This window comes from Halichoerus grypus, chromosome 15 (assembly GCF_964656455.1).
Source record: "Halichoerus grypus chromosome 15, mHalGry1.hap1.1, whole genome shotgun sequence".
Taxonomy (NCBI): Eukaryota; Metazoa; Chordata; class Mammalia; order Carnivora; family Phocidae; genus Halichoerus; species Halichoerus grypus.
Window position 1 is genome coordinate 4,143,362 of NC_135726.1, and position 27,937 is coordinate 4,171,298.

The 27,937-nt window shown below is 43.4% G+C and overlaps 1 protein-coding gene across 2 annotated transcripts in view; it reads right to left on the reverse strand.

Moving 5' to 3' along the window:
- Nucleotides 1–27,937, reverse strand: part of USP10 (ubiquitin specific peptidase 10) — a 75,147-nt gene that overhangs the window by 35,312 nt on the left and 11,898 nt on the right. Inside the window, exons 2-3 of one of the 2 annotated variants that reach the window (XM_036104871.2) lie at nt 15,770–15,862; nt 5,028–5,096 (exon numbers count right to left, since the gene is read on the reverse strand). In XM_036104871.2, the coding sequence (XP_035960764.1) occupies nt 5,028–5,096; nt 15,770–15,862 (162 nt within the window). The remainder of the gene's footprint in view (nt 1–5,027; nt 5,097–15,769; nt 15,863–27,937) is intronic. The other variant, XM_036104872.2, reaches the window with a different exon arrangement.

Here is a 27,937-nt window from a genome sequence, read left to right on the forward strand (position 1 = left end):
GATATCCCTATCTTTGGAATCTAACAAAAAACAAAACACAAAAACTCAAATCAAAAAAACAAAGAGTGCATGGCACCAGCAAAGGCTCAGGAAGGGGGCGGGGGAGCCGCAGGGTCAGGACTGACACTTGCAACCAGCAGATAAACACGTCCCGGGGCTCTAATACACAGTACGGGGATTACAGACAGCACACCTTATTATAAACTTCAAGCATGCTGAGAAGCCAGACTTTAATTGTTCCCACCACTAAATGAAATGGCAGCTAATGCTACAACAGCAATCTTGCAATAGAAACGTATCAAATCAGTACGGCGTACACCTTAAATTTACAGGATTTTATATGTCAATTATATTTCATAAAATAAAATGAAACGTTTTAAAGTCTTTTTGGCACCGCCACTATTTGTTCTACTGTCTAAAAGACCCTCATGAACCTTAAATCTCTCCTTTGAAATCCCACGAAGAGGGGCGCCTGGGTGGCTCAGTTGTTAAGCATCTGCCTTTGGCTCAGGTCATGATCCCGGGGTCCTGTGGGGCTCCCTGCTCCGCGGGAAGCCTGCTTCTCCCTCTCCCACTCCCCCTGCTTGTGTTCCCTCTCTCCTGTCTCTCTCTGTCAAATAAATAAATAAAATCCTAAAAAAAAAAAAAAAAAGAAAAGAAAAGAAAGAAAAGAAATCCCACGAAGACACCAAAACACCAAGAATAACAGCGCACCCGCAGCTGAACCATGCTATCCTGGGCTTGTGTGTTCAGTAACACATTAAAGTGTGCATGTGTTGTCTCAAATGTTGAGTTCTGGAAGTCTCAAGAACAATGAGCATTCTTTCTTTATTTCTGAACACTAATGACATGATTATGACTGGGGTTCAAAACATGCTTATTCAATAAACTGACTATTTTTTCCATTTGGAGAAATTCACCTTTAAATCACAATGGCTTATAAACTACAGCACAGCTTTAGAAAAGATATGTTACCTTCAAATTTATACTAACATTTAGGATCACACACAGAAATCAGCTGAGGTTGTTTCTTCTGATTCTGTCAAACTGCTGACCTATCTGGCCTGTGGCAAGCTTTCAAACAGGCAAACTAAAACAGAGTCCAAAACTCAGCTGAGAGGATCAGTGCTTTAGCTGAAAGGTAGAATGTTTTTACATTTTAACACCTGCTGTTTCTCAAACTTTGTTTTATCAGTTCTGAGCCCCAAGTAGAGAAAAAATGTTGTATCAAGTTCCTAGCAGCCAAAGAAGTATATGGACACCAGGGAGGGGTTCTGGTTCGTGCCAGGGGCACAGGGCAGGGGAGCGCTGGTTGGGGCTGCAGTCATTTTCAGTGCAAGATAAAAGGCGCAGCCACATGTTGCAGTTCGGGGCAGAGAACATCACGCTCACACCCACTGATCCAGCCACACATCACCCCATGAAACAGTCTGTGTCCCATGTGATTATATTATTAGATACTCCAGACTCCTAAATTATAATAATTACAATACTGAGAAAGATAGCTTGGCCCAGTCACGTTAATTTGCCTGCATTTCCCTTTTGCAGGTTACTGGACCGACCATATGTGTTTTTGATAGACAACATCTGTCAATGCATTCTCAAAAGCAAAAATACAGAAGACCCCAAAATAAGCAAGACTTAGATTTCTGGCTATAATTCATTCTGATAAGACAGAGCCATTATTTCTGCAATAAAAAGTTTGACATAACTTTACCACCAACACCCGTATCTGCTACATTTGTTACCCACTAGGTATTCCACCATACCCTAATGATTTCCCAACATTTCTGTGAGGTAAGTAAACATTCTCCATGTTCTCATTTAAGAAAGCACAATGCAATGGAGGAACTGCCCAAGACTGCCCAGCCTGCTTATGTAGCAGAGTGAGGAAGGAGCCCAGCTTCTTCAGACTTAAATATGGTACCTTTTCCACTTTCACATCACAGGAAAACCCAAGGTTTAATTCTGACACTTACTTTCAAACAAGCACTTACAAACCCACACAAATGCACACACTTGAGAAAAGTTTTTGTAAAACACACAAGTTGGGCTTTATCATTTTTTAAAACCATAACTGCAAAGAGCACAGTCTATCCTCTTCCTGGCAGGTGCCTCTGTATCTTACCATGATTCGAAGACAGAAATGATTTAAAATTCAAACCATAGAAGAGTATATAGAGTAGAACTTCAGTTAACACTAATGCTTGGGAAATACGGGATCTGGTTATGCTTTGCCTAATTAACTATTGTTGTTTTTTTGTTTTTGTTTTTGTTTTTTTTGGTCAGGAAACACTAAACTTCAAGCCTTATTCTACAGAATCTAAAATGCACAGATAACATTTTATTGCCTTAGGAAATACATCATACAATTTCGCTTCATGGTTTCCTGGCTCCTATCTTTATATTCCTTAAAATCCTAACTGTTACCATCAATGAACGCAAAACAGACAGAGATGGCATGGAACTCGATTTACTAGTTTTTTAAAATAAAACCTGATACAAGCTTTGTCTTCTTTGATTTCCTCCCTTTTCCTAAAATGAAAGAGGAGAAACCAAAAAATCTCTCTCTCGTCTGTGCAGCTGAAGTAACGCTTTCAACACGCTGTCATTTAATCCTTCCTCCACAGCTCCAGAAAGAGTTTAGAGTTCCAGAAGCCAAGGTAAAGCAGGAAGGACCGGCCAAGGCCACATGCAACGCTGGCCCTGTGGCTCCAAATCTAAGGAGTCAGCCTCTCCTGCTCCTCTCCTGAGAAATAAAAGAACTCCGTGCAAAAACACTTCACATGCGTGCAAACCTACCGTGGACATTAAGGGATCTAAGTGGCTGGTTAGGTCTCATTAAAGTTAAGTTCGGTTTTACTTGATTCGCACCTACTCCCGAGCCCCCCGCCCTTTCTCCTCTTCAATGCAATTTCAACAGTTTTCACATTTACAATACGAATATGAACAAATGTTCCAGGTAAGCTTTTATTAAACTAAAACAGATACCATTACTCACATAGAGAGTGGACATAAAAGAAGACCTGAATGGAAAAATACACCAAAATCATGTTTAGGAAAACTAGCATAGAGATTCTAATTCTCCTATAAATTAACCCATACTTTTAACACAATTCCAACTGAAATTTCAATAGGATTTTTCATGAAACTTGACATGCTGCTCATAAATTCCCAAGGAAGAGCTGAGGATGAAGGAGAATCAAAATACTTCTGAATAAGTATAAGAGGGTATGTGCCCTCCCAGAAGATGGATTATAGAGTTGCAGCTATTAAAACAAGTGCTAACGATAGATAAAAGCAGGGGGCCACAGCCACAGGGCACTGCGACTAATGGCCCAGCGCTCAGCGGCACACTGGGACCACTCACTCCTGCCCTGAGAGAACACAAGTCAGAGCCCCACCCCACAGACAGCAGAGTCCATTCCAACTGCATACCCACTACAGTGAAAACAAAACCTTAAAGCTTTTAGAAGAAAACCAGTGTCTTTATTACCTCAGAGAAAGGAAATATTTCTTAAAGACATTTACAAACCATGAGGAAAAAAGCCAATACATTTGGCATTAAAGTTAAAAACGTACTTCCCTTATGCAGCGAAAGAAATAAAAGTGCATCATATATGAAGTTTAAAAGCCCTCATGCTAGAAAAAGATACCTGTAACATGCAAAACCAAAGATTATTAATTATATAAGCAGTAAGAAAAAGATAAGCCACTTAATAAAAAAATGTGGATGGGGAGATAGGGTTAATTCACAGAAGTGGAAATCTGTATCGTCAGCAGGCACATGCAATGAAACAGTTCTCAAGTCTGTCACCCGGGAATTGTAAATTAAAACAATGAGAATCCATTCATACCCATCAGACTAACAAAAATTTTAAGTAAGCCTATACTGAGAATAAGCAACAATTTTTTTCTTCAAATGAGATGATGAGAACACTCATGCACTGCTCATGGAGATGCAGACTGCTAAACCGCTTCGAAGGCAGATCAGCAGTCTCCAGTAAAACTACAGATGCTTACTCCTTGCAGGCTGACCAGTTCCATTCCTAGGGCCATATCCTGGAGAAACCCATAGAGGCACGTAAAATATGTTTATTGCAACATTTTTTAACAGTGTACAAACTAAAGACCTAAATGGTCCTCGAGAGGAAAAAAGCCAAATGAGCTGTGACAGCTGTTGATAGCTGTTCTATCAGCAGTACTTAGCAATTAAAATTGAGGAACAAAAAACAAAACATAAGAGCATAGATAAATGTAAAGAATATGTTAGTATGAAATAAACAAACTTCAAAATGATGAATATACAGTTGACCCTTGAACAACATGGGTTTCAACTGTGCAGGTCCACTTCACAGGCAGATTTATTTCTATAAATACAGTACAGTACTATAAATGTATTTTCTCTTCCTTATTATTTTCCTAATATTTTCTTTTCTCTAGATTACTTTATTCTAAGAATAACTACGTAATACTTTTAACACACAAAATGTGCTAATCAACTGTTCATATTATCAGTAAGGCTTCTGGTCATCAGTAGGCTATTAGTAGTTAAGTTTTGGGGGAATCAAAAATTATACACAGATTTTCAAATGAACTGGAGCTGGCGCTCCTAACCCCTGCGTTGTTCAAGAGTCAACTTCAGTATGAAACCATTTATCATTTAAACCACATAAAACATGATGTTACTATCTGCTGATAACCATGTATGTAGTAAAAGGTGAAAACCATAGTCAGTAAACAATACCAATTCAGCAGAGTTGTTACTTCTGCGGAGGGAGAGGAATGAGATGGAAGAGGGGTACAAAGGAGGCTTCAACTGTATCTGTGATGTTTTGCTATTTATAAATATAGCAAAATGTTAGTATCAGTCAAATCTCGTTGGTGGGTTTGGGCATTTCTCCTGTTAGTCCCTGTACTTTTCTGTACATTGGATTTATCAAAAAAGCATAAATTTAAAAAATCAAAACTAAAATATAGCCATTAATTATATCTACACATATACTCAATAAAATGTTCTGTCTTACCTCAACTGAAGAGCGAGGAGTCACAAAGAACTGATTGAATTCATCAGGGCTAAAATCTCCAAAAATATACTGGAAAAGAAAAAAAAAAAGTCACTGATCACATAAAATATACAATTTATATACTTTCAGGGAAAATGCCACATATTACGCCAATCCTATGAAATATGTAGGCCAGAAGCCCCACGACCCTTTCTTAATTAAACAAATCAAGGGTCTGCAAAATGGAGATTTCCAATTACAAACAAGAAAATACTACTTAGCCTTTTCCATAAATTGTCAGAGAACACTGAAATCGATAAAGCTTATTTTGAAACTGGCCAACTGTGTACACCAAATGTGTACGCAGAGTCCTGCCTGAAGAACTTTCTGGCGCACAGACACCGCGAGGTGTCCCATTTCCCGTTCCGCTGACTCATTCACTACCTCCATCTCAGTGCTCTCGGCCCCACGCACTACTGGAAAGCAGAAAACGTGCTGCACATGGGAAGATAGAGTAATCCAAAAAGAGAAAAATGTTAATGATCCTGATGAACGATCTTTAAGATATGTATGTACCTTTTTATCCCGAAATTTCATTTAAACATGATGTATAGATAAACATATTATTGAACAGACAAAGTCTAGTTGTAAACCCTCACTTCCCAGAATTCTGAATATTGACTTTCTGGAAAAACAACTGGTTCAACTGCATGGAAGCAAGTTTGGCAAGTGCCTAGCAGTTCATATTCTCCCTGGAGCTTTAAAAACTAAGTCATTGACAAGAATCAGTATGACTAGATTTCTACAGCAAAGAACCGCTCACTAAATTATTCATTCATCTAATCAATAATTATTTAGAGCCTACTAATGCCATGCACCATGATCAGTACTGGGGATAAAAATGGAAAGCAGAGTTGTGGCTCCTCTGCTCAAATGGGACTGAGTAACCTGCAGGGAAATGTACAAGCATGTGATTCAAAAATAACCAGTAACTACATATTACATATTTGGATAATGCCTATTATTATCGTAAATGTGAATAAATGACAACTCTCACAGCCTATTAGTAAGATTGCACCAGGGACTGCCTGGGTGGTACAGTCAGTTATGTGGCCGACTCCTGATTTCAGCTCAGGTCATGATCTCAGGGTCCTAGGATCGAGCCCCAGGTTGGGCTCCCAGCTCAGCGGGGAGTCACTTGGGATTCTCCCTCTCCCCCTCTGTGTGCACACTCTCTCTCTCTCTCAAATAAATCTTTAAAAAAAAAAAATTCACTGATATTTCTTTTAAGTTTTTTTTATTTACTTATTAATTTTATAGAGAGTGTGCAAGTGTGAGCAGGGGGAGGAGCAGAAGGGGAGGGGAGAGAGGGGAGAGAATCTCAAGCAGACTCCCCGATGAACACAGAGCCCTACGGGGGTTTGATCTCAGGACCCTGAGATCATAACCTAAGCCTAAACCAAGAGTCAGACACTCAATGACTCAGCTGCCCAGGTGCCCCAACACACGAATATTTCAAGGGAAAATACTGCTGGAGGGCTCTTTGGCAATAGCTAGCAACACTGCAAATATGTATTAAAAACAGGAACACCATCACATAATACTCATATATACTCGTAAAAATCCACAAGGAAACTGTCCATTGATAGTAACGGTGAAAATAAGCAGAGTCCCAAAACAATTTAGAAATCGTATGCAATACTTTCACTGTGAACTCAGACCCTCTTATCATTTCCAACACCAGGGAACAAAGCCTGTATTAAGTGTGGTCAGTGTAATAGCAAGCTACGGAAGGGACGGTATCCTTCAGTGAAAGGGAAGCGGAAGGAAGGGTGGGGTGAAGAAACGACATGGCTGACCCGCCTTCCTTTACAGCCCCGCTGCAGAGATCTCGAAGTCTACATACACAACTTCAAAATTCACTCAGCAGGAAAGGAAAAGACAAGCCATAAACTGGGAGAAAATATTCCCAACAATACCAAATGCTGACGAGGATAAGGAAGGACGGAAACTTTCTGCATGGCTGACACAGATGCAGAACGGTACAGCCGCTTTGGGAAAGAGTTTGGCAGTTTACTACCAAGTTATCCCACACCCACTCACTCACCCAAGAGAAAGAAAGACCTATGTCCATGAAAAAACCTGTATGCTGATGTTTACAGCAGCTCTATTCATAATCACTAAAAACAACCCAAATGTCCATCAAGAGGTGAATGTGGTACATCTATAAAAAGAAATGCTACTCAACGGCTCTCAAAAGCGTCACGCTAAGGGAAAGAAGTCCGACTATAAAAAGCTACATGTGGTATAGTTACATTTATGTAACATTCTATAGCAAAACCATAAGGACAGAAAACAGATCAGTGGCTGTCAAAGGCTGGGGAAGGGCTGATCAAAAAGAGGCACAAGAAAACTTTTCAGGGTGATGAAATATTCACAGGGGAAGCCTGTTGGAAAAACAGTAACCATCTTAATTGCCAAGGAAACACACAACCCGCTAAAACACTAATGATTTCAGTCCCCATACAGGAATGGACATGGGAGGACAATGAATGAAGAGAATTACTCTTAAAAATGAGTCAACGCAGCAAAGACAGGAAAAAGAAGAGAAAGCAAAGAAATTCTAATCTGTATCCTTCCAGAAATTCTGGCCGATGAAATAAACCCAGATAGCCATGACAAAGGAGCTAGGAGGGGCACCTGGCTGGCTCAGTCGGAAGAGCATGCTACTCTTGATCTCAGGGTTGTGAGTTTGAGCTGTGTTGGGCATAGAGCCTACTTATTTAAAAAAGGGTGGGGGAGAGTGTTATCAGAGAACAAGGAAGTGTTCGTGCACATCAGAAAGTTATTCAATTTAAATTACTAAATTTAAAAACTCAGCAGAAGGTCTTAACAGCAGACTCAACAAAACTATAAAGCAATGAAGCAATGTTTTTAAATTTCCAAGAAAAAAAAAGGTATTACCTCTGTAGAATTCTTACGCATTTTGTTTGTTTTCATAGAACTCTATTCTACAGTTAAGATTACTCCTCAAATACAAAAGAGAAATAATTCTCTGACATCCACACACCTTTCTGTTGGGGGATGGGTGCTTAAGAATTCCAGAAAATGAATTCAAGAGATACAAGAGTTGTAAACAAAGAAGCAGGACCCAAGAAACTGCTGATACTGCAGCTGTGAAGTCCAATGCAGATAGTAAGAGTCATGAAACTGGATTCCTGGTGCTTAACTTAATATAAATAGTAAAAACATCCATTTTATCTTCTCTTACAAAGAAGGACCCCTATTTTATTTCAGAATGTGAAGAAGACATATAAGGATGAGAACTGGAAGGTTCGACAGGATCATTAGGGTATTTTCTTGAGGCATATTTTCTTCCTGGGTCTGAAAATAAAAACAAAACGCTCAATTAAATGACACTTCTAAGTACACATTCTTATTTCGGTTCACATACAATCTAAAGTCTTAAAAATAGAAATATGGGTAGCGCAGTAAGAGAACTAAAATTCTGGACTATTTAATAATACCGTGTCAATAAAGAGGACGCGCAACTCCCAGTATGACCTGTGAGCGCCATGTCCCCGCACCAGGCGGCTGGGAGCAGCCTCACCGCCAACCACGGCAATGCTCAGAAAGGTTCCAAGGAAAAACGTTCTGTTACTTTCAGTCTTACTGTTTTTACTGCTTTATTCATTATTTATTTATTTTAGGAGAGGGAGAGAGAGACAGAGACAGAGAGACAGAGAGAGAGAGAGAGAGACAGAGAGAGACAGAGACAGAGACAGAGAGAGAGAGAGTCCCAAGCAGGCTCCATGCCCACCGCAGAGCCCAATACAGGGCTCGATCTCATGACCCCAAGATCATGACCTGAGCTGAAATCAGGAGTTAGATGCTCAACCAACTGAGCCACCCAGTGGCTTTCTTTATTTTTAAAGTATTATTTGAGGATGCCGGCACTTGGGTGGCTCAGAGGGTGAAGCATCTGCCTTCGGCTGGGGTCATGGCCTCAGGGTCCTAGGACAGAGACCCTGCATCGGGCTCCCTGCTCTGTGGGGAGTCTGCTTCTCCCTCTCTCTCTCTGCTTGCTCTCTCTCTTTCGTTCTCTCGAGTAAATAAATACAATCTTTAAAAAAAATTTTTTTAAATAAAGTATTATTTGAATAATTTTCAGGCTGCCCGTGTGGCTCAGTCGGTTAAGCATCTGCCTTAGGCTCAGGTCATGATCCCAAGGTCCTGGGATCGTGAGTTCCGAGTCAGGCTCCTTGCTCAGCAGGGAAGCCTGCTTCTCCCTCTGCCTGTCACACCCCCTGCTCTCTCTCTGACAAATGGATAAATAAAATCTTCAGGAAAAAAAAAAAGAAAGAAAACTTTCCCATAGATTTTAAATGTGTTTTTATTTTTTTAAGATGTATTTTATATAGAGTGCAGGAGGAGGGGAAGAGAGAATCCTCAAGCAGACACCCCACTGAGCAAGAAAAGCCCATCGCAGGGCTCGATCCTAGGACCCTGAGATCATGACCTGAGCTGAAATCAAGAGTCAGATGCTCAACCAACGGAGCCACCCAGACGCCCCCTAAATGTGTTTTTATTACAACTTCATGCCAATCATTTCTCTACCAGATGCATGCCCTCAATCTGATCACAAATCTAACCGGAGAAAAATGTGGAAGAGCTTGCTGTACAGGTGGGGAGAAAATCTCCGAAGAGAACACTGCGGCTATAAAAGGGAAGAAAAGCCGGAGCCCGAGGGAAAGCCAAGTGGAGGCAGTGCAACCATACCAGATTCCTAGTGTGTCTCTCGTCAGAAGTCTTACTTCTGAACCATATAAATAACCTACCTATTCAAAAAATTACTTCAGAAATCACTATACCACTATTTAAAGATACCCATTTTGCAGAGAAATTACAAGCCAGCACCTCAATTTGGGCCTGTGTTCGTTTCAAGACCTCACTGACAACAGATTAGGACTTGATGAAAACATTTAATCTAAAAAAGCCGTCGTAAGCAACTGCTAACTATCAACTATGCAACACTAAAATATCACTTAGCACTCAACAAATGGCTAGCTGGGCCTGCGGTTACCGCAATGGGATCTCCTGAACGCCAGCTCGCACGCGTCAACAAACAAGGCCATCAAAGGACCCGTGAATCACATCCTCCAGCCACAATCAGACCGATTTTCAACCCTTCAAATGCACGAGTCTTTGAAAGTGAGCGGCTACACCTCCACAGTATCAGTGGTCGTTTCAGCTGTGTGACCAAGATGACGGAGGGGACTGCTGGGAAGTCGGCGCCAAAGGACGGCGGGGCTTGTGCAAGGTGCTCACCTCCCCGGGGAGCTCGGTTAGGATTTGCTTCCTACAGAATGAGCATTCCCCTTATGTTCATGGCAGAGAAACGACCCAGATCTTCTTCCTATGTGTCTGTACGTACATACTGCTTATGCAAATGCAATGGAGGAACAGTGCAGGAGGGAGCTCAGTCTCACAGATCAGCACAGCTCAAGCCCCTGGGCTCTCAGGCAAGGGAAAGCTTCCTGAAAGCCAATTCCCACCCTCCGCAGTGCATGCAACAAAACAGACAATTCTTTCTTTCTAGGCACGGTAACGAATGCCTCTTTGGTAACCATTCAAATGTTCACTTGGAACGATTTAACAAAATATCCCATAAAAATTCTGAGGCTATGACATCATTTCAGTGTTTAAAAAAATCATCTACATCATTCAAAACCGACTACAGGAAGCATTACCACAAATAAGCATTTATTATCCACACTGTTCCAGAAAGGCAAATAGGAGAGTTGCTTATAAAATAAAAGTTCAAATTAAAAAAACATAAATTCAATGGGAGAGAAAAAAATGTATATTTTTAATATCCTGGGGCTCCTGGGTGGCTCAGTCATTAGGCGTCTGCCTTCGGCTCAGGTCATGATCCCGGGGTCCTGGGATCGAGCCCCGCACTGGGGTCCTGGGATCGAGCCCCGCATCGGGCTCCCTGCTCCGCAGGAAGCCTGCTTCTCCCTCTCCCACTCCCCCTGCTTGTGTTCCCTCTCTCGCTGTCTCTGTCAAATAAATAAATAAAATCTTTAAAAAAAATTTTTTTTTTAAATATCCTGATAAAAACTACAAAGACAAAGGCCAAATATTTATTCAAGAGCAAATCCCAGTGCATGGACATAGAATATGCTGCCCTGCATCCTGCTGACAAGTATTTAGCTAAATATGCTTTACTTTATTTACGATAAAGTAAAATAAAGGTCAATGCTTGCATAAAAAGTATAATTTCACCAAAGGCTGAAGCCACACAGTGTTATGACACTGAAGCGTCTGTCACAGAAGTTCAGGACAGCCAATTGCCACTACGCATTTAGGTTCTACCACCTTCTTCTCCAAAAGCCTGCTTAATTTTCACTCGCAAATTATTCTAGGTGTTTGGCAAAATGAAGAATGTGACCAAACAGAGAGGGGCAGGATTATGTTCTTCAAAAAAGTCAGTTACGAAAGACTGTAGAAACGTCCCGGATGACAAGCTAAAGAGACACGACAAGTAAACGCAGCGCCTGACCCCAGACTGGATCCCGTCCTGGAGGGAAATGCTATATAGGAGATTATTAGGTCAATTGACAAAATTAGAATATGGACAGTAGGTTATAAAAAGTACTGCACCAGTGTAGATTTACGAAAGTGGTAACTGACTTACTGTGGTTATGTAAGAGAATATTCCTATTCTTAGGAAATACATTCAAGCATATGGGGGTAAAAGATCATGGTGCACAATCTCTCAAATCTTAGAGGGTGGAGGAAAAAGTATGTGTCCACGTGTGTGTGCAAAGTTTGGGAATATGTGTGTATGCAAAGAGAGAACTCAAGCATACACCAATGATTAAGCAAAGGGGGTTAAATCTTAACTGGTCAATCTGGGTAAAGGAGTAAATGGGGGTTCTTCATACTATTTTTATTTTTGCAAATTCTGTAAATTTGAAATGAAGAAATGTTGGGACACCTGGGTGGTTCAGATGGTTAAGCATCTGCCTTCGGCTCAGGTCATGATCCCAGGGTACTGGGATCAAGCCCCACATCAGGCTCTGTGCTCCGCAGGGAGCCCGCTTCTCCCTCTCCCTCTGCCTGCCTGCCTGCCTACTTGTGATCTCTCTCTCTGTCAAATAAATAAATAAAATCTTTAAAAAATAAAAATAAAAAGAAATGAAGAAATGTATTTTTTTTAAAAGCCAAAGCAGAAAATACTCAGTTGTGAGCAAAACCCTTACCCTCTCTTTATGTGAGTGTGAGACATTCTCCTTCCTCTGGAGGATTATTAATAAATGTATTTTAAAGTCTTTTTAGGGAAAAAATACTATAGGAGTCTGGGTTTAAAAAGATAAAAATGATTCTGCCTGATTTCACAGGATTTATAATTTAGTGGGGAAGAAAATGCCAGTGACCTCATGAATTAGTTTTGTCCTATAAGAGCACAGAAAGATAAAACAGGACAACTGAGTCTGCGTGGGAGAAGAAACAGTAGGAACAAGTGCATTCTTTCTTGCATTTCCAAAGCCCGGTGCAGGGCCCAGCACAGACAGATGCTCACTCAGTCCACGAGTTCAGTGAGGATAAAAGAAGGTGCCTAGAGTCCCTCTGTCGGTCCAACTGCATTACAAAAATGTTTATATTGTCCTTTATAGTTTCACTCTTCTAATAGTTGTAGCAAATACTGTCTAAGGCAAAGCTGGAAACTCCCTCTAGGTTTTAAGCAACCCCCACCAGAGTTGGCTGAATAACGGAGTCACGAGGAGAAACAAGAAAGCAAAATGGAATTCTCCCTTCCCAGCAGCCATGATGCCCAGAGGAAAGGCATGAGGTCAGGGGGCATGCCCCAAGGGCTTTCAGCCTCTCCATACCCCTCTTAGGGAGGCAAGCCAGTGAGGTGCAGAGGCTCTTGCCCACCACCAGGGACACAGCTGACTTCCCCTCACTTCCAACTACCTTCAGCTCAGGCTTTCAGAACTCCCAATGTTTGCATGTTTGATTATTTTCTGATCCTAGAGAGGATATGATAAAAATAGATCTAAGAAGTGCTTCAGGAAAAGGGGGCGAGCCCACAACACAGGACGGAGACAAGACACCGTTCTGGAACGCAGCCCCTGGACGTGGCTGCTCTGGATCTCGTTTTCCGGAGACCCGAGGCCACGGCCCTTTAGAGGGTCTGGCTTTGTAAACCCCAGGGAAGGGGCTGGGCAAACATGGAAATACCGCGTTCGTGCTATAGGAAAAGCCATGGTGCCATCTCCACGCAGGGAAGGTTCCCCGCCGCACGGCCAGCTCTGCACAGATCTGTGGCAGCGCAGACGGGAGAAACGGGGCGCATGCACTCCAGCGCAGCGCTAGGGGGCGCGGGAGCACAGCACACCGTGCCTCCAGTCCAACTTTGTAAACCTCCCCTCTAAAAGCACCAATACATATGCAGGGCACCACCAAAGCTTGTTCTCTGCCTTCAAAAGGACTAGTGGAAATAGGGGATCAGCGTCTGTGGGAAAAAATGAAGATACAAGGCAGTGCTCCATGAACGCGCGGCTGCATGCCCACTGTCCCTCAGCCTCCCCAAGCAGGCAGGCAACCTCCGGCGTCCAGGCCTAAGTCAAGCCTCGCAGGATGGAAGGACAGAAGCAGGCACCACCAACAAGACGCAGAGAGGCACAAAGTCTCCTTCTCCCTCATTTCCCAACCCAAGAAAGCTGAATTTGGGAGAGAAGATGAAACTAACAAACTGTTCCGAGGGAGAGGTTAAGTCTTAATTTCATCTCTAACATGAAGGTGTGCTGCACTAGGTGGCCTCCAGAGCTCTCCCAAGTATCTCCTGGCTCCAAAAGTATCTCCTGGATCTAACAAGGACAAAGAAGCAGGGGTCTGTAAATGTCCTCAGGCGAATCCATGCTACCACATGGATGAAGCCTGAAAACATCACACTGATTAAAATAAGTCACACATGACAGGACCACAAGTTGTAGCATTCCATTCATATGAAATGTCTAGCAGAGGCAAATTTCTAGAGACAGAAAGTAAACTGTGGTTGTCGGGGGTTCACGGAAAGGGGAAATGGGAAGTCACTGCTAATGGATATGGGGTTTCTTTTTGGAGTGACGAAATGTTCTAAAATTGACTGTGGTGGTGGTTACACAACTCTGTGAACACACTAAAAACCACTAAAATGTATTCTTTTTTTTTTTTTTTTTTTTAAGATTTTTTATTTATTTATTTGAGAGAGAGAGAATGAGAGTCAGAGGGCGAAGCAGACTCCCTGCCGAGCAGGGAGCCCGATGCGGGACTCGATCCAGGGACTCCAGGATCATGACCTGAGCCGAAGGCAGTCGCCCAACCAACTGAGCCACCCAGGTGCCCTAAAATGTATTCTTATTAAAATGGATGAATTCTATGGTATGTGAACTATATCTCAATAAAGTAAAATAAAGGTCAATGCTTGCATAAAAAGTATAATTTCTTTACTAAACTTTTTTTAAAGTTTTTCATTTATTTATTTGAGAGAGAGAGAGAGAGCACTCGCACAAGTAGGAAGAGGAGCAGAGGAAGAGAGAGAAGCAGGTTCCCCGTTGAGCAGGGAGCCTGACGTGGGGCTCGATCCCAGGACCCCGGGACCATGACCTGAACTGAAGGCAGACACTTAACCAACTGAGCCACCCAGGTGCCCCTTTACTAAACTTTACTGATCATGCCTCCTCCTTGATGAATGCTAACTGACATCTACTGAGCACACTTTCAACTCTACAAAGTGGTGTGGGTGGTTTGGGGATACGTGGAGATGACACTGGGCAGTCGATGCACAGCAGGAATTTCATTGATTTAACCATATGTACTGAGCACCGACTATCCACACTGAGCTGTGCTAGATTATAAGAAGAAACTGAATAAAACAGACACAGGGCTCAGGACACCACGACATTAACAGTTTTGTCACAGCGCGAGCGGACTGCAAGTTGCGGTGCGTGTTACAAGGGGCAAAAGCAGACAAAGAGGGAGGCAGAGGAATGCTTGATCCTTAATGGACCGGGTTGGAGCAGAAGGGTCCCGAGAAGGGGACAGAATGGACAAACTGTGTTACAAAGCCACTCCTCCAGGCAGTACCCTCTTCTTACATTTCAAGCATCAAAAGAGCACAATGCAGTGTCAGTTTCATGTGGTTTGTGTATTTTATGTGACTACTAAAGTCCTATCAGAAGATCGTCTCTCACCTTCCGAAGCGGGATCTGTAATGGGTTGGCTGTATACCCTCTGAGTGCTTTCATGGAGATTCTGAGCTAAAACTTGTCCCCACCAAATGCATTTCCAAATTAGAAAACATGATGCATCTAACAGAAATCCATTTTTTACCAACTTTCCAGTCCTATGTCTACATCAGAGTTAGTTACTTCACATAAAGGCAGTTAAATTTTAACTTGCTTTGCTCTAAACTAATACAAATAGCAAGATAAAGAGTCCACATTATACAATAACTTGCTATCTAGAATTTTTATCACATGGAAAAGACCTGATAAATTATTAGGGAGTGAATTTAGTGCATGTTATCTAGGATAGCTCTGGCAGAAGTTTAAGATTCCACCTACTTTAATTTTCATTACAATCACCTAGGTGCTAATCTAAGAAGGAAGGTATGGAAGAGAGGCAGGAAGGAGGGAAGGAAAAAAAAAAAGAGAAGATAAGGGGAAACAGGCAGAACACCAATAAACGAGAAACTTTAGCAGTAGTTGTACCTTTGCTCGGGCCCAGGGTGAATGAGAAGACAGGCTGCAGGGGGTACAAGGGGAAGTTCTGGGAGCCAGAGAAAGGGCTGACCGGTATCTTACCTGTGGAGGTAATTACACAAATGTGTGCATTTGTTAAGATTCATCATATATACTTTAAAAGGGTGAAATTCACTGCAGATATATTATGTCCCCATAAAGGTTTGTGGTTTTGTTTTTTTTTTTAAGAACAGGAACCCAGTTAAATTCATCTTTGTATCGCCAGCAGTTAATGCAACACTGGGCATATAGTAGGTGCTCAAAAAAGCCTTGCTGAACAAGTGAATTCAGGAAGAGGAAGATGGAGAGAAAACCCTACGGCAAATTTAAGTTCTAGGGATAAGGAATAACAGCCTCCCCATTCTCCACATCAGGAAACTTCCCACAAGTCAGTGCCATCCAATCACCTGGACTGCTCTGACTGGTTTTTGTTCTCCTGTTTTTAAGATCAGAGATGTTCCAGCCAGAAGAACAATTTTCACTTTTAAATATAATCTTTAAATATAACCAAGACATAATCTTTAATATTTAAATATAACATTTAAACATAATCAAGACAATCTGAATTAAGCTTTACAGAAAACTTATTAAGACCATGTATTCTGACCCAGAGGAAAATCATTCACAATTACCATGTGGTCTCCCAAACTAAAGAAAAATCAACTTTCACATTTTAAATCCAGAAGGGAAAAAAAGGGTAAAACAAACCATAGATGTGATCAAAAAGTATCAGGGCAGGTCAACCTTTTAAAAATCCAGTTTCAGGGGTGCCTGGGTGGCTCAGTCAGTTAAGTGACTGCCTTCAGCTTGGGTCATGGTCCCAGGGTCCTGGGATCGAGCCCCACATCGGGCTCCCTGCTCCACGGGAGGCCTGCTTCTCCCTCTCCCTCTGTCCCCTGCTTGTGTTCCTTCCCTCTCTCGCTGTGTCTCTCTCTGTCAAATAAATAAAAATCTTTAAATAAAAAATAAATAAAAAATAAAAATCCAGTTTCATTCCCTAGCCCTACTATCCTTGCCTACCAATAAGCCCCCTGTGTCCAGACTCCCCCAGTCTTTACTGCCCCTCTCTTTTTGGCTCAAACTTTTTTTAAAAAACATATTTCGGGGCGCCTGGGTGGCTCAGTTGTTAAGCGTCTGCCTTCGGCTCAGGTCATGATCCCAGGGTCCTGGGATCCAGCCCCACATCGGGCTCCCTGCTCGGCAGGAAGCCTGCTTCTCCCTCTCCCACTCCCCCTGCTTGTGTTCCCTCTCTCGCTGTGTCTCTCTCTGTCAAATAAATAAATAAAATCTTTAAAAAAAAAAAAAAAAAAACATTTTCACTAAGAACCACCTATCTGCACTCAGATTCACTTTTCTGTAATCAACGTGGATTCTTGTTCTCGTGGACAAAAAAATTCTTCCCTTTTGAACTGATGCACAATAACATTCCCAAGACTGACAGTACCAAGTGCAGGGGAGGATACAGAAGAAGGGGGATTTTCAGGACTGCTGGTGCAGGTGTCAAACAACACAGACACTTTGGAGAAACTCGGCAGCTTCCTATAAAATAAAACGCACACTTACCACGTGACCCAACAATTCCCCTTCCAGGTACTTTACCCACAAGAAGTGAAAACCTACGTCCACTGAAGACTTGCACATGAATGCAGACCACAGCTGCAATCATAACAAACACCAGAACAAGAAATGTGCATCAAGAGGTGAAGAAAGAAACTGTGGTACAGCCATGTGATGAAATACTACCCCACACTGAAAGGGAGAGAATTCTTACAGTATGGACGAATCTCAAAATGTTATGCAGAGTGAGAGAAGTCAGAGAGAAGAGTGCACGCCATATAATTCCACCTCCACAGAATTCTAGAAAAGGGGAACAGCCTCGAATGACAGCAGATCAGGATCTGCCTGGTTACAGGGTAGAGATTCATGGCAAAGGGGCAGGAGGGAACTTTTGGGGCAACAGACTGATTGTGGGAGTAGTTACCCTGGCATGTATTGATCAAAGCTCAAACTGAAACCTTAAAATTTTGCGTACACTTATTGTATTAAATTATACCTCAAAATGGTTGATTTTTTAAAATCGATGCACTATCAGTGCACACCTACAAATAAGGTGGTTGGGGCAGCTGTATTATCAAAGCAGCTCTTGAAGACCAAAGACCACAGCATTAATCTTTCATTTACATAAGGAGTATTCTTAAATACTCTGTCTGTAAACATCCATGCACTGGGATTTTCTTTAAAGATTTCACGTTCCTCGGTCCAAAGACTCTTACTGGTAGCATTCAGCAGCACCCACGATACTGTGCATGATACCTCTATTTTGCTGCCCGTTGTCACCGTAAGGGTGCCCACTCCTGTGGTTCCCCAATCACTACACCTCAGATTGTTCTGGCCCGGCTCGGCTTTTCTAAGTGCCTAGATCCCCAACCACCTACTTAAACCCCACACGACACACAGACAATGACTGCCAATAACACTGAGTCAAACCTCAAGTGTTTCATTAAACAGAGTGCTACATGGGAAGAAACTTGTAAGTGCATCTGTTCTACAGGATTTTTCACTTAATGAAATATGCTGGAACTTTGGTTCCAGCCCAACAGAAGCTGGGCTACCAAAGGCCACCTGCCAGAAAGGAAAGTGCATCACTAAACCAGAGCTTCAAGTTTAAACACATCTGGAAAAAAGCAGTGTTACTACATAATGACTTTCTTCAATTTGCTGGCCATTGCCAATGGTTTCTTAATACCTTGCAAGATCTAGAGCTGCCAAACTTAGACCCCTGTATCCCATACCTCCAGAGGAAGGAAGATACCTTCAACCCTTTCTATAGCTCCCAAAACTTCCCCATGTTGCCCTAAATGAGTCACTTTGTTTGTTAATGAAGACCAAAGTTACTTAGAAGAAGAGCTGGTCCAAGCAGTAAAAGCTGCTAAATTACAATATGCTGAAAATAAAAGAACACAAATACGGTGCTGACAGCTAAGGCCAGCCGAGCCCACTGAGGAAGCCGTCCACTTGCCTTTTCAGCTTTACTTCCACCTAATGATCTGCTGAAAACGAAGATTGCAACTATGCAGAAATAGTTTACTTTACCAGCCAAAACAACAGGCTGAACTTCATTCCTGAATTATGTATTTAAGTTCACTGTTATGATTAAAAATCTTTTAAGATTTATTTATTTTAGAGAAAGAGTGAGCAAGCACACACGAGTGGGAGAGGGAGAGAGAACCTCAAGCAGACTCTGCGCTGAGCATGGAGCCGGACATTGGGCTTGACCTCACAACCCTGAGATCATGACCTGAGCCAAAACCAAGAGTCAAGGACGCTCAACTGACTATGCCACCCAGGGGCCCCTAAAAATCTTTTATTAGAGAAAACGAAACCTGAGACTTCAGAAAGTCCCCCTTATGGTAAATATGTGCAGCTCGAAACTTGAGTATCCTGTAAAAGAGGTATTTCACCCAATTAGCTCACAATACTGTTTCCCATACAGAAGTAGAAAACCAACCTGGGGGAGGGGGGGGCTCACCTAGCAGGGAAGCGGAGTCAGCTATGCAGGTCAAAGGCCTATGGCAGTGATGTTCAGCCCAGGCTACCCCCTAGAATCACCTGAGGATCCTCAGGTCATAGCTGCAAAAATTCAGAGTTCAGTGGGGGTAAGGGCGCGCCCCAGGCTTCACTCAACATTTTAAACACCTTCTGTGTAATTCTGATGTGCAGTTAGGGTTCAGAATCACTGTACAGGGGTGTTCCCGTAACCTAAGAAAAAGCTCTACCACTATAGGCAATTGAGGGGCGGGAGAAATTAAGCAGACAACAGGAAGGAAGGTGAGCAGAGCTACTCTGCCACTCAGTTATACCCCCAAACCAGACAGAAGCAACTATGAAACCATTTGAAATGATTATTCACTTTATAAGAGGACCTACTGCTTGATGAACAACAACCAGGGCAGATGTTTTTAAAATGGGAACTCTTGGGGCGCCTGGGTGGCTCAGTCGTTAAGCGTCTGCCTTCAGCTCAGGTCATGATCTCAGGGTCCTGGGATCGAGCCCCACATCCGGCTCCCTGCTCGGCGGGAAGCCTGCTTCTCCCTCTCCCACTCCCCTTGCTTGTGTTCCCTCTCTCGCTGTGCCTCTGTCAAATAAATAAATAAAATCTTTAAAAAAAAAAAAAAGGGAACTCCTGGGGCACCTGGGTAGTTCAATTCATTGTCTGCCTTTGGCTCGGGTTATGATCCCAGGGTCCTGGGATCAAGCCCCGCATCAGGCTCCCTGCTCAGCGGAGAGTCTGCTTCTCCCTCTTCCTCTGCCCCTCTCCACACTCAAGCTCACATACACGTGCTCTCATAAATAAAGAAAATCTTAAAATAAAAAATAACAAAATAAAATGGGAACTCTTAGTGCTTTTAAGGGTTTACTGATCACTAACAACTTAAAGGCAACAAAGCTAAATGTCAATCAGAAGAAAAACTATCATGCAACTGGAAATAATTTAATAAAAAAAATTCCACTCCCATGCAACTTTTTAAAAATTTTATTTATTTGAGAGAGAGTGCGTTTGAGCAAAGGGAGGGAGAGGGAGGGGGAAAGAATCTCAAGCAGATTCCTTGCTGAGTGCAGAGCCCTATGTGGGTGGGGCTCGATCTCATAAACCCAAATGAGATCGCAACCTGAGCCGCAACCAAGAGTCAGATGCTCAACCCACTAAGCCAGCCAGGTGCCCCCCATGCAACTTTTTAGACACGTCTTTTCCATGAAGACAATTCTTTCTTTTTCTTTTTTTTTTTTAAGATGTTATTTATTTATTTGTTAGAGAGAGAGAGTACAAGCAAGGGGAAGGGCAGGCAGAGGGAGAAGCAGGCTCCTGGCTGAGCAGGGAGCCCCATGTGGGACTCAATCCCAGGACCCCAGGATCATGACCTGAGCCAAAGGCAGATGCTCAACTGACTGAGCCACCCAAGCATCCCAAAGACAATTCTTTTATAACTGAGCTCATTTCCATTTGCTCTTAACTAAATGAAATCTAACACTCACCTCCAATACTCTGCTTTTTCAGAAATAACCTCCCATCCAATCCAGCATCCTCTTACACTCTCCAGCTAGCCCGCCTCTCCGTCAAGCATCAATCTGTTAACATCAAGAGCTCTCTCTCACACATATACTCTGCCAGTGGCTCCCACACCCTGCAAGACTGGACTCTGCCTCCCACCACTCCCTCCTCTCCTTTCGGCTGGCCCCTCAATATCCCCCACAAGAAGTTCTCCTGCTCTCCCAGCTTCAACTGTGTTGGTGAAGTCCAAATTCACATCTTCCATGTGGACTGCTCAATCATATTGCAGTTCCATTTTCCAGGCTGTCAGCCCCACAGCACTTCACTTTTATGTTCTTGTTTAACCTTAAATTCAAAAGGCCCATTATTTTCTCAAAACCAGCTTCTACACTTATGCCAATGGCATACTTCATTGTTCTGCCAACCTCCTAGATGAGAAACTTTGAAGATTATCTTAAGTCAGGTACCCTTTCCATCTCAAATTTCTGGGACAATGAACAAAGTATCAAAATGTTCAGAAAGCTCTACTTGGCAAAAACAAGCAACTACATGAAGTGAAAGCAGCATTCTAATTGATGCCTACCAACATCCCACACCACGGAGACCAAGAGAACAGTATCTCAATGAATCAAAGGCAGGAGTAGCACCTTTTTGAACATACATTACACCTCAACAGTAAGATTATAAAAATATGATTCATCTCTTCAATCCTGCTGTTTCTGTTACTATCCAACCCAAGCCCTGATGACCCTCCCTCCACGCCTGGCTACCTGCAAGATCAAACGGCAGCCTCTCAACACCTAGTAAAATAGCTGACACACAAGGGACCCTCAAATGCCATCAGGACGGCTAATGCTCCTAAAAGAGTTTGTCACCAAACTAAACAGTTTTTTGTTGGGCACTAATAGTACAGAAGATAATAAAAAGTTATTTTAAATGTTTAAGCAGTGTTTCCTGCCTCGAAGAACGTGGCCGTGGGAGGAGGAGAGGGAGGGAAGGCAGACAGATACCTAATGCTTCTGGATTACTCTCATGAGCTAGGCACTGCCTTAAAGGCATTTAATGTACAGATGTCATTTCATCATTACATTATTTCTAAAAGGCACTGATTTCTAACTGTTTTGGGGTGGTAGCAGAGCCCCTGAAAATCTGATGTAAGCAAATTAGGCCCACTCCCTGAAGAATGCACACACCCACATTTTTGCATATGATTCCAGGGACTTTAGAGACCCTCTGACACTCCTAATGTCCCATCCTACCCTGCTACTCAAAGGGTGGTCCCCAGGCCAGTAACAAGGGCATCACTCAAGAGCTTATGCAGCTCTGGGGCCCCAACTCACACCTACTGCAGCCAAATGTTCCATCAAAAAGATCCCCAGCTGATTCTTTCTGTAGTTTAGGTTTGAGAAGTACTGCTGTACTTCATTTAGTCCCAGGATCCTACTCTAAGGTAAGCCCTGCGTCCTGTGTACCACCATCACGTAGCTCTGAACTCCTACTTTAAGTCAGGCAACCATTTATCATCCAAACTGGAGGCACAGTTCAGCGTCAAAGAATTACACTAATTATCCTGGAACAACAGGTGTAAGCCAGGATGTATGGTCAACTCCTAACTGTACAGTATACAGAGATGGAATCTAAACTCTTTAGCTTGGTATAAGGGCCATCCCCGCCTGAACAATCCAGCCTCACCTCGTTGTGCAGCGAAGACCCCAGCTATTCTCCTGCCCTGAAGCCTTCATGCAAGCAGCTCACTCATCCCTCGCTGCTGTGACCACTGCTTGCCTGTCAAGGGTCAACACAGGCATCACCTCCTCAGGGAAGTCTTCCCAACTCCTTATTTCTGCCAAAGCAATGTCACATCTCATGGTAATTTCTCATTTACCTGTATGTCTCTGTAAATGAATTGTGATCTTGTGTCTTTCAGTTCTGGATCCCAACCACTTAAGTGCTTAAGTACAATACTTAGAATCTAGTAAGTATCTGTTGACTCTGTTAAGATGAAAAAACTTCAAGTTCAGAGAACTAACTGCCCAAGATCCCAGGAACAGAAGATGGGGAAGCCAGGATTAGAACCTGGGGCTTGGGGCTACGCCAAAAAGAATACATGAATAGTTAAGGTACAATAAAATTTAATGAAGACTAAAATACAATAGGATGCCATCAGACTGTGCAGGATGACTTGCCAAGAAAAAGGACAGAGTCTTTAGTCAGAGGAGTCCAGAAGGAGAAGGAACTGACAAACCTGGAAATGGAGAGTGGGAAGGAATGGTCCTCCCAGATGGGACAGTAATGGACTTTGCAGCCATCCTCTGAAAGTTCATTTTCCTCCTCCCCTGCTGGTGAGTGGTCACCTAGCTCAGAAGGCTGACACACATCCACTCCCAGCTCTAGATGGGAGCCTGACCTGGCATGCCACCCTCCCTTGCCCACAGTGCTTGGTTCAAGGGGGACCCAAAGGGCACAAACCCCAGGACACAGTCAAGAACTCTGGAACACACATGCACTCTCTTGCTCTGGTTGATGTGGTGTAGGCTGGACACAACTGTGAAGCCGGCATCTGCTGTGATCATGGTGTCATTTGAAGGAGAACTAGCCTTAGGAAAATGCTGACACACCAGAAGTGAGAAGAAACCAGGTCCTCAAAGACACCGCTGGACTCACTCAGCAGACCAACCCTGAAGCCTGGCCTCCCTCTGAGATTTCTAGTTCCATGAGCCACTGTGTCTCTAATGTATGGTGCAAGCCAGTTAGAGCTGGCCTTTCTTTTACTTGTTATCAAAAGCATCCTAACTAAAACAGGAATGAAGTGAGCAATGAAGAAGATAAAAGGCTTATTCCAAGTTCAGTGGCAGCAACCAGGGGATGCATAGAAAGTAAGATCACTCCAAAAGCTAAAATCAGGTTAATTTGAAATCTAAGCCCTACTCATTCTGTTTCCCCACACAGAATGCCCTCCTCCTTCCTCTCCATTCGCCAAAATCCCCTTTCACTGTCAAGGCTACTTGTCACTCATCTCCTTCACTCTCTGAATTACTGCTGCAGAACTTAACACGTGCACCGCACAAGCACTCGGCACTTAACTACACATCTCACAACATGCCCCGGCTGTTCCCGATGCCTCAAACACGTGCTTAGTCACCCACTGCCCACACAGGGTAAGAGCACTTCAATTACCCTCCTGAATAGCTCTAGCAGCAGCTAAAATAGTTGGCCTTCACCATACATTAACCAGCTTATTGACATATACTTTATGAAAAGATCTTTCTCAATCTTTTTCAAGTATTTCATATGTATAACTTGCCTATGATCAAATCAGTATGTAGTTCTAAAATCCAAACATTTAGGGGCACCTGGGTGGCTCAGGCAGTTAAATGTCTGCTCAGGGGCGCCTGGGTGGCTCAGTTGGTTAAGCGACTTTGTCTTCAGCTCAGGTCATGATCCTGGAGTCCCAGGAAGTCCCGCATCGGGCTCCCTGCTCAGCAGGGAGTCTGCTTCTCCCTCTGACCCTCCCCCCTCTCATGCTCTATCTCATTCTCTCTCTCAAATAAATAAATAAAATCTTAAAAAAAAAAAAATGTCTGCTCAGGTCGTGATCCCAAGTGATCCCGGAGTCCTGGGACGGAGCCCTGCCTCCGGCTCTCTGCTCAGCTGCAAGTCAGCTTCTCCCTCTCCCTCTGCCCCTCCCCCCTGCTCATGTGCTCACTCTCTCTCTCAAATAAATAAAATCTTTTAAAATTTTTTAAAAATTAAAAAATAAAAAAATAAAATCCAAACATTAAAAAAATTTCATGTTTTCGGGGCACCTGAGTGGATCCGTCAGTAGAGCATGAGACTCTTGATCTCAGGATTGTGACTGTGAGCCCAATTGGGTGTAGAGATTACTTAAAAATAAAATCTTAAAAAAAAACTTCGGGGTGCCTGGGTGGCTCAGTTGGTTAAGCCTTCGGCTTGGGTCATGGTCCTGAAGTCCTGGGATCGAGTCCAGCATCGGGCTCCCTGCTCAGTGGGGAGTCTGCTTCTCCCTCTGACCCTCCGCCCTCTCATGCTCTTTCTCTCTCTCTCAAATAAATAAATAAAAATCTTTAAAAAAAACTTCGTTTTGGGGCACCTGGATGGTTCAGTCGGTTAAGCGTCTGCCTTCAGCTCAGGTCATGATCCCAGAGACCTGGGATCGAGCCCCGCATCGGGCTCCCTGCTCAGCAGGGAGTCTGCTTCTCCTCTGCCCTCCCCCCGTTCATGCTCTGGCTCTCTTACTCTCTCTCAGATAAATAAATTAAAATCTTTTAAAAAAACAAAAAACTTCGTTTTAAATTACCACTAATTACTTAATATTACTTAGCAAAATATATCCACCCCACCCCCAAGATAATCAATGATTTAAATTCACCTTTCCATTTACGTCAATGCTTTAATCAGTTGTGGGAAACAAGATAATTTACAATCAGAAACAACTAAAAAATGTATCCAAAAAATGCCCATCACTGTTTTTTGTTGTTGTTGTTTTTTAAAGATTTTATTTGTCCGAGAGAGAGCGCACAGGCAGGGGGAGCAGCAGAGGCAGACGGAGAAGAGGGCTCCCCGCTGAGCAAGGAGCCTGATGTGGGACTTGATCCCAGGACCCTGGGATCATGACCTGATCAGAAGGCAAACACTTAACCGAGTGAGCCCCCCAGGCGTCCCCCATTACTATTGTTAGCATGTATAAAACATAACTTGTGAATGCACCACAGTACTTAAAAATACTACTTAAGAAAAAGTTTAGTAATGGAGAATATTCACAATGTAAGTGGGAAAAAAGCACTTCACTAAACAACAAACAGGATTTCATTAAAGAAGAAAATGCATTATTAAAATACATTACAGTGAAGCTGCCTGGCTCCCTCTGCATCCCATTTCAACTGGTCATCCAAAGCCTCATTTCCCCTCCCCACCCCTTTAGTGCTTCTCAGCAGGCCAGCCCTCCCTACCTTCAGGCTCAACCTCCACCCTCCAAACCACAGGCAGCCGCCACAGCACTTTCTCTAAAATGGGAATGTGATTTTGGTCCCTAGGAACAGCCTGCCACAACTCTTCAGGAGAAAAGCCTCCAGCAGAGCATACAAGCGCTCAGGGTTTGGCACTCACCTACCTAGCCAGACCCATCAGCAAGTTCCCCCCACAGCTGGTGCCGCAGCTCTCTCTGCTCACTTCCACGCCGCTGTGCACACTGGAGTCTCTTGCACCAGGGGCCTTCTCTCTGGCCTCGAGGACTTCTCACACCATAGAACTTCGTCACTTCCAGAGTCTCAGCTATACCAACTATTTTCCCAACAAACCTGCAGAGTTACTCACTCTAGATTTTAAGTTGATTAGTCTCTCCCACACTCAACTGTGAACTTCCTCAATATATGGACTGTGCTGTATCTTTCACCAATTTGTTCATCAATACATACTTATTGAGCACTGATATGTTCGAGGCCCTGGAGATGTATCAGTGAACAAATCAAAGAAATCCCTGCTCTGGTTAAACATGCTCATCTCTGACATACAATTAGGCTCTCTACCTGGAAGGGTGACAGCTCTGTGGCTCTTGAATTGCAGGAATTAATGGCATCTGCTCTGATCGGGTCAACAAAGGATGACTGCCATGGTCCACTAACAGGGCATGGGGGGGGGGGGGGGCTGAAAGCACTGTATTGGCATCAGTAACTATCCTCTGATCTCAGGATTACATTTACTGAGAGACAACCCAGAAAATGAAACAAAATACCAGATTATCTGATACAGAAGTCAGTCACCTGGATTCAAGAAACTATACAACAGAGATAAAGAGAACCATAAAAAACCTTAAAAGATGCTTAGAGATCACCCATGCATTCTTTTTTTTTTTTTATAGTAAACACTACACCCAATGTGGGGCTTGAACTCACGACCCTGAGATCAAGAGTCACATGCTCTGCCAACTAAGCCAGCCAGGTGCTCCACCCACTCATTCTTTTCTTAAGATTCTATTTATTTATTTGACAGAGAGAGAGAGAAAGAGAGCGTGCGCACACACACACACAAGCAGGGGGCGCAACAGAGGGAGAGGGAGAAGCAAGCTCCCTGCTGAGCAGGACCCCAGGATCACGATGTGAGCCAAAGGCAGACGATATTCAACCGACTGAGCCACCCAGGCACCCACCACCCACTCATTCTTAATGCAGACATTATAATCAATCTGAATACTTCATCAGCAGTCTATCCTTCTTATTCAGGTGTCATTACTAAAAGGTATTTCTACAGAGGACCAATCTGTCCCTCACGGTTCTGCACACTGTGGTCCTAATCTTCATTTCCAGAATGAGAAGCACCAAAACAAACCCATATGCAGTCCTGAACAAACTGAATGACAACCAGGTGTTCTCTTTATTTCCTCCAACTGGTTCCTCTGTCAAGTAACTTACCACTGCACACACAGCAGGGGCAAGACACTGTGCTGACAGTGGAGGCGCTGGAGGAGACCCAGACCTCAAGAAAGCCTTCCTGCGCCACCAGGTCACTCCCAGGGTCCTTATTCAGAGCACCTGCCAAGGCTCTAGTTAGACAACCACGTGTGTGGTGTTCCCCTCCACCAGGCAGGGCCCTCTCTGGGCACAGTGCCCACACAGGGCCCAGGAGGCTGCAGGCCTCCATGAACGGCTGACTGACTCACAGAGGAAAGATAGGGCATCTACAAAATCAAAGTTCACAGGGGCCTCAAAGCTCACTGTGCACATTACATACATGGCATTCCTTTCCTTTTTCATAGGACAGTGAAGGACTAATTAACAAAGCTAATTCAAATCTATCTTTCAACCCAAAAAGAAATCAATGTCAAAGAAACAAAATGACAGGGGCGCCCAGGTGGCTCAGTCGTTAAGCGTCTGTCTTCAGCTCAGGTCATGATCCCAAGGTCCCAGGATCGAGCCCCGCAGGATCCAGCCCCGCATCAGGCTCCCTGCCCGTCGGGAAGCCTGCTTCTCCCTCGAAGCCTGCTTCTCCCTCCCCCACTCCCCCTGCTTGTGTTCCCTCTCTGGCTGTGTCTCTCTCTGTCAAATAAATAAATTAAAAGAATCTTTACAAAA